Here is a 13,147-nt window from a genome sequence, read left to right as displayed (position 1 = left end):
CATGTAAATCTATAAAAAGATGCATGTCTTACTTTTTAAGTCGTTTGTACTCCAGTAGTATTGTATCCTGAGCCTGCTTGTGCTGGAAGCAAAGTACATAATAGACACAGAGTGCAGTACTGAAGAGGTTACAGCGTATGTATGTGTGTGTAAGTCATGGCAGAAGTGGGACCCACTTCAGTTTAAAAAACAAGAAAAAATAAAATAAGGAAAAAAGATAGTGGCAGTGGTGATTAATAATCCCTCAAAGTTTTTTAGTGAGACCCTGGCAACTCCAAATTATATCCAAATAACTGCATTGCTCATTGTCCTTATATAGGGCAGCTTGCACTGTACAAGCGCTATTTATTATAATTTAAATAGGAGTTACCTTGATCTTACTACTGAATTGAAAAGACCATTAACAGTGCTGCTTGCACTATCGAAGCACAAAGTATTTTAATATAAATAGCAACTCCCTTGATCTCTCTGCTGAAAACAACATTGCTTCCTTCACTGATGAATTAACTATAGAGCAGAAAAATAAATAAATAAAAACATTTCCCACATGAGCCATCAATCTTCGTCACACACACATTTTGGATTCACGTATTCTAAAGTCAAACTGAAACCGTTCTCTTGCCAATGCTATATCTTGCTTTACAACAGATTTGTTAGTAGTCATGAGTGTAACTTTGTACTCCCTAAAACTGTCAAAACATAGATTTGTCAAATTACAAGGAACAAATATTCTTTGAAGTCTTTTCATGCCATACATAAGAATTCTTTCAATACACTTTAAATAAGTGTCCTAAGTCCATTGCTATCTAAAGTCCTATCTCTTGAAGCTGATTATTCTAGTGTTATTCTAAGGAAGCTGGACCAGAACATCATGATATGGAGGGAGTCCTAGGTGATGATAATGTAGTGAATGAAATTCCTGTGTCAGATGAGTCTTCTGAATAAGAGGCTCAGAAAAGGTCCATTTCTCTTTGTTTCCACAGCCAGCTGCATTCCCAGTGCCTTGCTAAGAGGCCATGGGCTTGAACCTCTCCAGTGTCTTCCAGAAATCTGGGATAGTTCTGTGTTACCTCTTTCCTCTTTGTTACCAGTCAGAATGGGGGAGGACAGACGGAACTGTGCAAACACAGGGACTATAGGAGGATGACTCACCTTCTGGAGGCGGAAGTGTTTTTCTTGGCAGTCAAGGGCTCCTCAGTGATGGTTTTAGACTTTTGATTGTCTTAGACAAACTTCTCAATGCCAGATGTTAGATAGTGTGGCATCTAATTAATCTGTCTCTGTTCTCTGTGTCTTCTTAAACCTTCACACCTAAATACTCAAAGCCACCATTTAAGTACATGAAGTCAGTTTACATGCTTTTAAGACTCAATAAGAAACTAGAAAACTATTTCCACCCTCTTGGTTAAAAGTCTCTCATTTGATATAGATCCCTGCTATTTAATGTAGTGTAAAAATCCTCACTAGTCTTGGCAGAAAATTTTGATTTTTCTGAAAAGATGGCAGAAAAAGCTCTATTTTTTGCCATCAGAAAAGCTGATGTCCACAATCAGCTTGAGGAGTGATTTGGAGTTTGTGACCATCATTGAGGATACTGGTACCCTGCTATTTGTCCACTTCTAGATTTGTATTACTTCTTACTTGTCAGAACAAACACTTAAAATTTGTCATCTAAGAACTTCTTTGACCTCAGAATGATTTCTGATAAAACGAGATGTGAGATGGAGAGAGTAGTCCTGAGGGAATAAAATCTAGTGAATTATTGGATGTTTTTAGGCATTTGTGTTTATTCTCTCCAGCACTGACAACAGGATTAAACTGAATATTCAACAAGCATGTAGTTTTTTATTATCTGATGACTATTTAATTTCACTATATTTTCCCAGCTTCTGCAGTCTAGTGCCATACAAGCACTCTTCTACTGAATTGAGCTGTTATCTTGTGGTCAGTGTTTAAAGTGGCCTTAAATAATTTTTCCCATGACAATACATTTCCAAACTCAAAATGTATGAAAGAATTCATTTTCAATGCCTCTCAAAAGCCCAGTGCACATGTAGAAAGGTTCCAGGGCTGCATTCCCCAAAAGACACTAATTATCAAGCCCCTCAAAACACAGCAAATATCATCAAACTTTTGAATGCTGAGTTACTGTAGAGATTTAAAAATACCTGTGTCTACGTAAAACAGCATTGAAAATCAGTCCTAAGAAGTCCAGATGTCACTTTTAATGCAAAGGCATTCCTAATTTCTGCTTATCAGCCTAGTGAGTTACATGACGAGGGTTTGTTTGTTTTTTTTTGAAAATGGAGTTTTGGAATGTATTGAAAGCAGTTTCACCCTCCCAGAGACTTTCTGGAAAGAAGTTGCTTGGCTGAGGTGGCAGAGTTGGCACATACGAGAACACCTTTTGTTGCACAGACCCAGGCAGGATGGTGCTGCTTTGGCAGCAGTGCTGGCAATTTGATGTATGCTGTTTTCTAGCACAAGATCACTGAGTGAGTTCGTAGTATATAGACAGAGCAAGGCAAAGTGCAAACGTACCGTTTACCAAAGCTATTCAATTAAGGAAAAGTCCCTACAAAGAAAATGGTTTTATAGCATGTCATGAAAAAATACTTGCCTTTTACTTTAAAAAGAAAAAAGACTGTTTAAGGGGGATGATTGTAGAGTATGTACCACTTCTAACAGATTTGCTGTGCAGAAGTACATAAGTGTGAGTGATGTAGAGGTACTTGTTTATTATAGAGCACATTTCAATGCAGTAATCATAAATATTGCTAAGGTTGTGCTCTGTTGAAATATGACCTACATACTCTTGATTGTTTGTGTTACGTGATTTGTCTGACACCCATTACATTCTGGGTAATGGCAGCCATTTGTTGCTGTGCACAGCAGGCTCTTTTGACAAAAGAAAATAGGCAGCAATAAAAAAGCTATAGTCTGAATTACATTCTGCACAGCACTGCACTGCTGAGAGTTTGTGCAAGTGTGTTAACAATGCTCTGAACTGCCTCTTGTCAGCCTTCAGCCTGTAATGGCCATCTGTCCTTCCATAAATCTGTCAAAACCTGCTAAGTTCAAGAGAGAGTACAGAATATACCTTGTACTGTCAATGCCTAAATGTACACATTGGGGAGAAATCGGTGTGTGTGAAATAATCCAATGGTTATAGAATATTGTAATGCCATTGATGTGGGATCATGGCCCTCGGTGAAGATTATCAGGGATTAGAGTGAACATGAACAAATGTGCAGCCAACTGGTTTTCTCAGAATTCACAGCTTGGAGATTGGTCATGGGACACTCTGGAGGTGGACTCCGTAGTGGTGACATGAATTCAAAACTTCACTTCCTCTTCCATCCCCCAGTGTAGGTTTGTTCAAAAGTTAAATGAACATTTTCCAACTTTTATCTGTTTTTACTTGCCTGTGCACTTCCTGCTTCTGCTGAAAACCAGGAAAAAAGCCAGAATGCCACGAGGAAGCCCTTTCTTAGGCTGTCCTAGCCCTGTTCTGCCAGCAAGGGAAGTGCCAGTAAATTTAGCTCAGTCTGTACTTTTGTCAGGGGTTTTTTGGTACTTCCGCCCCCCGCCCCCCCCCTTCTGACGATTATTGGGCTCCTTGTCAGGTTTCTGGAAATGTTACACTGTATGTTTTACTTGCTTCCTTCCAGCTTTAAAGAAATGGAATTTGAAATAAGATTTTATTTTGAATATTGGATTTTCTCTGGGGTCTCTTTGCCTGAAAGTCTTAAATATACATGTTCATTGTGGAGTGGTTGTATTTTACTTCATTCTTTCTTTAAAACTACATCCAAAACCCCACTAACCCCAGAATTTCTCATGGGCTATATAATTTCAGTAAAAGTATAATTTCTATTTTTTTTCTAGAAAGTTGTTTACTGAAGTATTTTTTCAATCTGAGCCTGAAGTTTTAACTTTGAAGGCATTATTGCAGATTTATGAATAAGACTGTTCATTTTAGCAAAAATTCACTTGGTAGTCAAAAATATTTGTCAGTGAGGAGTTGCATAAAGTATGAAAATAGGACTGTCTCAAATGTATTTCTTGGGAAGAAGAAAGAAAAAATTGAGGACTTTGAGGAAATAATTTGACAGTGATGACTGCACAAAATTTTTCAGTATTAAATTCAAATTTGGGGTAACTAGAGTTTTAGGTGCCATAATCTTTGCCTCAGTTTCCTTGAATTTTGTGGCATTAGGCAAAGTCTTTGCACAGCCATGGGTTGCTCATAACCATTTTTTCTAAACATTCAGACAAAATCAAGCATGTCTCTCACATCAAGTATTTGTGCCTTGGTACTTCTATTTTCTGAAAGAAATTCATTGCAGATAATGCAATGGGACTCCCAGTCTCCATTTTTGCTCCTTGGGGAGCACTGTGCATTGACGGACGCTTTTCCTTCTTTACAGCAAAACACTATAAAACATGTTCCATTTGCATTGATCTGCTGAGCTGTGTTGCATATTTAAAAATACAAACCAGAGCTCTATAGCCATGTTTGAAACACACATTTCCTGTAACTCTTGTCTGCCCTCTCTTTTCATTCTTGCTAAGGAACTGATGGAAAGTTCATTGCTTGGGCTAGAAGTATTCTTGGACAGCATAAGCCTCTGGATTGCTTAGGGATGGTCTGGATTACCTTGGTGACCTCCCTAATCTCTGTCTATTTTGTTAAATTTTAAGCATATATTACTGTATTATATTAGTGTCAATTGGACAGAAGCAAATTTTTCAAACTTAACATACTAAGTACCTTTCTAAAGAGAAATTATGTCCTGAACAGTCTCTGCTGTTTGCTGTTACTCTGCCCCGATGTCTGGGGTTATCCTTCTGTAAAGTCTGAAGAAATTCTATGATTTCTGTAGAAAACATTGAAAGTTATATTCTACCCTTATAAAAATAATGGGAAGATGCTGCTTCAGTTCTCAGGCTTCACTAGAATGTGCTGTAGTCCATCCTGCAATTTTGTCTCATCACAGTGATATAGTCTATTACAGTTACGTAAATAATCCTGTTAGTTAGCAGTATATTTAGCCATTGATTACTAACCTAATACTAATATTAACCTAATAACTAATGCTAATACTTACCTATTTCATTTTGACTCTCTACTGCATGATTCTCACCAAGATTTAGTTCTAAATACAATGGTTCATTACAGTCATGGTTATCTTATTGTTCATTTGGGTTTCAGTTACAGAACCACATTTCAGGCAAAAATGTATTAGTTACGTTTATAGAGTGTATTAGACATACATTCTCAATGGTTTTCTAAGTTAATGAACTCTGGAAATAAGGAGTCATTGCCAGTGAGTTAGGGTGGCTCTATTTCATTACTTAAATTCTGCGTCCTTTGGTACCACTCATTTATTTCGCTTGGTCTTGCTTTTATCCAGGTTCTTCTCTGCTAGGTTCTTTATGTTTTTGATGGTGCCAGTCTTTTGACTTTTCTTTTTTACATCAAAATCCATTTTATATTTAACAAAAACATCTTTGGGCTTTTATCTCTTGATCTTTTCTATCAAAATCTACAGAGAGAGGGGCGGATGTCATGGAGGAAAGGGAGGGGCAGAAATTATGCTGGAGATTGATAGCGATGCATTAGTATTGTTGCTATTGTTGTTACCAGACCTTTGGTAGTTTTATTCTCAGTATTAGCAGTGTTGAAGTGACATAGAATGGGTCATGCTTTTTATCTATTTTAAGAAGCATATGAGCCACCTTTATAAACATTGTATGTGTGCTTAAAAGCATTCTGTACCTCCTTTTACTCCCTGTAGGCCTAACTCCACCTACGACCCCTCCTCATAAAGCCAACCAAGATAATCCTTTTAGGACTTCACCTAAACTGAAGTCATCATGCAAGACTGTTGTACCACCTTCAAAAAAGCCCCGCTATAGTGAGTCTTCCAGTTCTCAAGGAAATAACCCAATCAAGAAGGGTCCAGAACAGACTGAGCTGTACGTACAGCTTAACAAGACTACAGTACTGTCCAGTGGACATGAGGAGAGAAAGACAAAACGGCCCAGTTTGCGGCTGTTTGGTGACCATGACTACTGTCAATCTGTGAATTCAAAATCGGAAATACACATTAAAATATCCCAGGAACTTCAGGACTCCAGACAAGCAGAATTTAAGGATTCTTCACCTGGGTGGCAGTGTCAGATTTGTTCTTCTTTAGAACAAGACCAGTATTTCAAGAAAGAGACTTTACAGACAAATAAGCAGGGATCCCATGGTAATAACAGAAAACAGCTCCAAGACCAGGAAATTCGGGCTGAACTGAATAAGCATTTTGGTCACCCCAGCCAAGCTGTCTTTGATGAAGAAGCAGATAAGACCAGAGAACTAAGGGACAGTGATTACAATAATGAACAATTCTCCAAACTACCTATGTTTATAAATTCAGGACTAGCAATGGATGGTCTGTTTGATGACAGTGAAGATGAAAGTGATAAACTATGCTACCCTTGGGATGGGACACAAGCCTATTCATTATTTGATGTATCACCTTCTTGCTCTTCTTTTAACTCTCCATGCAGAGATTCAGTGTCTCCACCCAAATCCTTATTTTCTCAAAGATCCCAAAGGTCACGCTCTAGATCAAGGTCCTTTCCTCAACGCAGGTCTTGTTCCCGTTCTCCATATTCCCGATCGAGATCAAGGTCGCCCTGTAGTAGATCCTCTTCAAGGTATGGTACAGCAAATTCATGTATGATCATTGTAGTTAATAAGACAAACAGCAAAAACATAAAGAAATTTAAGGGAAAGAAAGAAAGAAAAAAAAGCAAGAAATAACTTAATCCAGTGAAACTCATTCTATTGCTCCTGAGCTGATTGACTCTGAAGGTTACGCGTTTGCTACAGAAACACTTGTTTCCAATATCCTTTAAATTTGCCAGGTTTACACTTTCTGAGTGGAGGCAGTCAGGTCAGAGGCAGAGCAATTGGTGAGAGATGTACACAACTAACCTTCCCCATTATCTGTGAGCTGCCTAGTGCCAATCTTGCTGCAGCCTCTGTCAGATGGAGTTGACAGTGGCTGACTGTCTGCTCTGTGTTAGCCTCAATAAGTAACATTACTGAAAGGCCAGGAGTGGGGAAATCACTTGAGGCCCCTTAGTTGACTAGGAGATTGCGAACTGTCACTGGAAAATCCCACTGGTAGCTTAGAAGAAATTGTAAGTTCAGGGAAGAGGTAGAAAATGGTGTCAATAGACTCAAATGGAATGACAGAGGTGAATGTGTTTCTTCCTGCAGATCTTGTTGCTATTGTGAGTCCAGCCACTGTAGACACCGAGCACACAGAAGTTCTCCCTTAGGTGGAAGATCGCGGTCCAGATCACCGTACAGTCGCAGACCCAGGTAGTGCCTTTGGCCTGCATTTGGTTTGCTTTGCAGCTATTCCTTAGGAGATAATTTTAGAACCATAGAATCATTAAGGCTGGAAAAGACCTCTGAGTTCATTGAGTCTAGCCTTTGGCTAAACACCACCATGTCACCTAAATGATAGCACATCCACTCATTTCTTGAACACTTTCAGGGATGGTGACTCCACTGCTTCCCTTGGCAGCCCATTCCAGTGTCTAACAACCCTTCCAGTGAAGAAATTCTAACTGGTTTCCAACCTGAACCTCTGGTGGAGTTTGAGGCCATTTCCTCTTGTCCTTTTTCTAATTGCCCAGGATAACAATTCCAGAAATTGTATTTCTAATTTTACATTCACAAATGCAGGTGATTGATTTGATGACTAAGTTGTGTTTCCTAGATATGACAGCTATGAGGAATATCAGCATGAAAGGCTGAAGAGGGAAGAATACCGCAAAGAATATGAAAAACGGGAATCTGAAAGGGCCAAGCAAAGGGAGAGGCAGAGGCAGAAAGCAATTGTAAGCACTGTAAAGATAACTTTCATATTGAAATGGGTCTCTGTTTCTTTTCATTGTTTGTAACGCTGGAATTCAGACTTCATTTTCTTTCTTTTTTATAAAAATACAAAAATTTGCTTACATGTATTTCTTAGTATTTGTCATTTTAAGCAAATATGTGTTTTCATAATAATTTCTGTTTTGGTTGTCACACTACTAATTTTTTCAGCTTCTATAAATAGCAACTCTCTTGAGTTTTTCAGATGAAAACATGGTGAGATGATGATGAACAGATAAAAGAACTTATTAGAAAAGGGGGTCATCCCAGACAATACACTAGTAGGAGAGAACTAGTCTGTTTCATATACAGATCTATGAGTGAACCTGCCTTTTATACTGTATTTCACCTACTAGACATATGCAAAATTAGGAGTCAGGTGATACACCAGTTGCTGAACTCTCAGAGTGGCTGTAACTGTCTATGCAGAGGATGCAGACAACAGAGCTGAAACTGGGATTCAAAGACTTGAATTATAATTTTTCAGTGTCTGTGATTTGGTTAATTTTGAAGTTATTTTTAGCAAAATAGTCTGAAGACACAATGCAATTTGAAAATGTCACTTAACACTGGCCCTCTCGTAATGAATATATGTTACTTATTTTGTTCATCAGTGTTCTCTATGAAGCAACTGAAATACCTAAAGCAAAGGAGATAACCCATGTGGGGATAAGCAACTCTCTTGGCTGTTGTAGCAGTAGGACAGAAGGACGAATGTCTGTTAAATGGACAGGTGGCTTTTGCCCCTTTTGAGTTCCCCATCGGCAACTGCATTTTGATAAATTAAACTGGGAGCTGCTGTAAATATATTGCTGCAAAAGTTGCTAAGTCCATTTATTTGGTGGCTCACTTTAACATTTTGATTTTCTGTGTCCTACTCTTTTCGTTTGATTGTACCTACGCGGCTGTTCTGGCTGTGCTCTGGCTCTTGCATGAACTGGTATAGACCAGGATACTTCATCTTCATTCCCAGGTTTTCCATTAGTACTCTGTCCAGAGGTCACCAAAATTAATAGGTCTTGTTCCCAATGCCATTAATGGACTTTGTAGCAAAAGGTGATTTGTCACACACTTGGCAGCGTTTCTCCTAATGCACCTACAGAACTAGGAGTGTGTAGAGATTGACAGAGACTGGCATAGTCTACAGCAATGAGGAGTTTTTGGGAGTGAACAGACAACTTTATGGTCTGGTTTTGTCTCTGTCTCTGTTGTTCTTAGTGAGCTTCAGCAAATCATTTCTGTTGTCTCCATTTCAGGTGTCCTAGCTACAAAGTGTGGGTGATAAGTGTATTTTGTAAAGCACAAGATTTAAAGCTATAACATGCTCTGTTGTGCTGCTCTGAAATGCAGTGAAGGCAATGGAATAATTTTGTTTGGCTTCAAACAGGGCCATATTTAAGTCAATTTTTGCAGTTACTTTTAAAATATCTGGCTTCCATCTGCTTAGAGATGAACACTACCTTCCAGCAATCGTAACTTACACTGGCTGCTCTCTCAGAGCTACCACAGATTAGAGATTCAAGTAGACCTCTGTCATGGGTGTATCTTGCTACTTCTCAATTACTGTACCTTACCCATATAAATAAACATGAATCCTGCTGAGGAGGTAGAAAATTTGATTTAGTTTAAAACAAACAAATACTTGGCAAGTAGCTAATCAAGAGAAAAGGAAAAAGGAAAGAAAAGAAACTTAAAAAACTCCAGATATGCTGCATCACACTGCATTAAAAATTCTAGACAATTCAAAACCAAGACTGAATTTATTTTCTTTTTAAAGTGAGCATTTTGATTATGATTAACTTAATTAATGGAATTATTTATTAATAGACATAAATAAATCAAAACTATAAATAAATATCAATAAACAGAACATAGCAAAAAATCTAAAATCCAGTCATCTGTGTGAGTTCTGCAAGAAATGTAGATTAAGTCCTATTAACCCCTTTATCCAAAGTCTACCTGCACTTTTACTTTAAAAAACTGTATTGAATTGTTCTATTTTATACCCTGTGAAAACAGGTAAGGATTAGGAGGCAGCAGAGAAAGGGAATCTCTGAAATCATTAATTCAGTGATAAAAATTGTATAATTTCTAGCATTGTCTGCTCTTTTTCTTATGCCTTTTGGTTTATGGGTCTCTTTTGTGTTACTCTTTTCATTCTTGAGGAATTCAACTCATTTATCGTTCAGCCACAAGAATGTCCTCTCTCTCTTTCCTTGAGCTCTTTCTACAGTCCCATAAATTTAGATTTCTTTGCTCTCTGTATTGGGGAATTTTTTATTTTCTTTCTAGCCCATTCTCATGCTGCCAGAACTGATTTATGGCCACATATTTCCAGGTCCTGTTAGAAGAGTGGCCCAAAGATTGGGCAGTACTAATGCCTCAGTTATTACACAGGGCAGGTGACTTTCTTCATTAGAAGCACCATGCTGAGATCTCAAGAGTTAGTTGTACAAAGGATGCACAGTAAAAAAGGAACGGAAGTTATGACAGAGACAAAAGTCATTAGGTATTATGGAAGCAGTATCTAAAATTAGTCTCTGTGGGACAACAGGCATGGGAAAACGAGGAAAAACAAATGAGAAAAAATAGTATTTTAATCTGTCAAAACCATATGTGAAGCAGTGCCCTCTGATTGTGCAGGCAGCTTGCAATTTGGCAGATGTGATGATGTATTGATGGAATGCTGAGGAGGCTTGTTCTGGAAGTCTGTGCTGATGCTGTGTGGCACAGGCATGTTTGAATGCTGCCCCTTCAGTCTTGCACACACACACCACCACAATCTTTGCCATAAAAGATTCAGAGCTAGAAGCCAGGGATAGTATTTTCCTCTATAGATTGGTGAATTTCTGTCTAGATGTAGTGGGTTGAGTGCCCACTAGAATTATTTACTTTTTTTTTTTCTGCTGTGAGATAGGATTACAAGAAAAAGCAAAGCAGGCTCAAACTTTAAAGGGTATAAAGAAAAGCTTCACTAACAAAACTAGAAGAGAGAAAAAAAATTTAATAAGAATCAGAATAAAACCTTCAAAACACTTTTTTCCTGTCCCCCACAAGCTCCTTTTCTTTCTCACTGACAACATGCAGAGACAAAACTTAGATCAGTTTACCACCTCTAAAATAGTCTTTCATCAGTTCTTTTAGAGAGAGGTCTCTTTTGGTCTGCCATGGAAACTTCTCCACAAGAAAAACATTTCTCCTATTGCTTCAATTCTCACAAATAGCTGCTGCCTGGGAATCTGTATTTGTGAAGTCCCTTCCGTATCACGCAGTCTTCCCACAGCTGTATTATGGGCCATGTAAACTCATGTACCATTTTAAGGATGAGCAGTTCAAAAGCAAAGGTTCTCTTCATCTCTGTCTCTGAGATAATTTTTATCTCCGGGAACAGAGGTATTCTTCTTCTCTTCCTGGGGGCAGGTCTTCATCTCATCTCTCTCTCTCTCTCTCTCTCTCTCTCTCTCTCTTTGTTCAAGCTTCTCATAAGATCACAGCTACTTCAACATTTATTTGCTTTAACACAAATACGTTTGCTCATATCTGCAATTTGAACTCTTCTTCTCCCCATACATGCTTTCCACAACTTAAAGGGATATTCTGATATATCACAGTCCATCACCATGGCTTTACAAAGAGTTTCAGCCTCAAGCCAAGGCATCTCCTTCTTCTCTTCCCATCTAAGATGTGACTTCTCCTTCACTGACTTTAATGTCTTCGTATTGTCTTTCTACGTGTTTTTCACTCTGTGCTTTTCTCTCACTCAGAGAGGATTCAATGTTTTGCCAGTTTCATCTGTGCAAGAAAAGAGTAAAGATCTTGCCCAGGGCGTGCAGAGGGTCACGCTGGTTCCTGCTGGGCAGCGGCGGAAGGTCTCATGGGGGCTGTGCCGGGATCATGGGGGCTCCAGCTGCATTCCATGTCAGCTGCAGGGCCCCCCTGCATGGCTGCACAGCCACCCTGGTCTCAGCTGCACATCCCTAGCGTGGCTGGAGTCCCCCTCTTGGCAGGATGACTTGGTAGCAGTGGCCAGAGCTGTTCTCGGTGAAGGATTCTTTGGAAAGCTGTGCCTTAGCAGCAGGATTTTAACAGCTGCTGGGGCCTGATCTGGCCGGGTTGGGGCCTTCTCTCCTCCCCTCTCCCTGCCCAGCAGCCACCAGCCCGGCCCTGGAGGGCTGCAGGAGGGGCAGGGTCCCTGCCAGGCCTGGGGCCATGTGGCAGAGTGGGGCCAGCCCCGCCAGCACCCGGTCACCTCTTCCCAGGCTGGAAGGAAAGAGAACTTTTCCCGGGGTTTTCTGGTTTTTAACATGTGTAGTCACAGAGGTGTCTCCAACTTTCTAGTGGTTTAACAAGATGTCAGTATTCAAAACTAGTCACTGATTGGCTTTGCCATAGCTTTTCTTAGAAGAATCGCTTCTGTGGGTAGCTCCTTTACTCACTAATGTCAATCAATGCAAACCCAGCACACTAGACTTACAGCTGTATACAAGTGATTTGACTTCAAAAGGTACTGTGATATTCTTCTCGTCTTCATTTTCTTCTTTTCCCCTCTCCAGTTACTGGAGATTCAGTGCCTTTTTTGTGCATTGAGGTCTTAATTTTGAGCAGATGCAACTGAAAAATACAAACTGAGCCTACAAGGTACTTAAATAATTTTAAAAATTAATTTTGTCATTCATTCATTAATTCATTCATTTATTTATATTTTTGATTGTGATTCCTTTCCTAACTGACAAAATGTTAGCATAGTTTAGTTTGATCTTGTTTTATTTCACCATGCCACAATTTTTTTTTCTTAGGATGGATCCTCACTGAACATAAGAATGGTCTGCCACCAAGACTTGCTTAACCATGTAAGCCAGATCATAGTGGAGACACATGGACTATGAAACTTGAGCACTGCAGGACAGCACAGTCTGCTTAGTGCTTTGTATAAACTGGGATCCAACCCCCAACCAAGGCAGACCATAGTGATTTACTGAGAGGCCTGAGGAACCTTTTTCTTCTGATCCACTCCAGGAAATTTCTGAGTTGTGTGGACTTTTATTCCAGCAGTTCATTAGACCATGTGGCAAATACTTTTCGAAGCATGGCACCAGAAATAGTTACCACATTCCAATTCTGGAGTCACTAGTTGGTGATTCCTCATTGATATGGTGCACCAGAGCTGGAGGTTAGGCTGTGTGATGAGCAGCTTGGTGT

General features: G+C 39.3%; 1 protein-coding gene across 2 annotated transcripts in view; it reads left to right on the top strand.

Moving 5' to 3' along the window:
* PPARGC1A (PPARG coactivator 1 alpha) overlaps positions 1-13,147 on the top strand; it is a 71,190-nt gene that overhangs the window by 45,720 nt on the left and 12,323 nt on the right. For both annotated transcript variants that reach the window (XM_083861640.1, XM_083861639.1), the window contains 3 exons: positions 5,802-6,714; positions 7,283-7,387; positions 7,791-7,911. In XM_083861640.1, coding sequence (XP_083717766.1) covers positions 5,802-6,714; positions 7,283-7,387; positions 7,791-7,911 — 1,139 coding nt within the window. The remainder of the gene's footprint in view (positions 1-5,801; positions 6,715-7,282; positions 7,388-7,790; positions 7,912-13,147) is intronic.

Source organism: Zosterops lateralis (assembly GCF_965231275.1).
Source record: "Zosterops lateralis genome assembly, chromosome: 5".
Taxonomy (NCBI): Eukaryota; Metazoa; Chordata; class Aves; order Passeriformes; family Zosteropidae; genus Zosterops; species Zosterops lateralis.
This window is presented reverse-complemented; position numbering and strand designations above follow the sequence as displayed.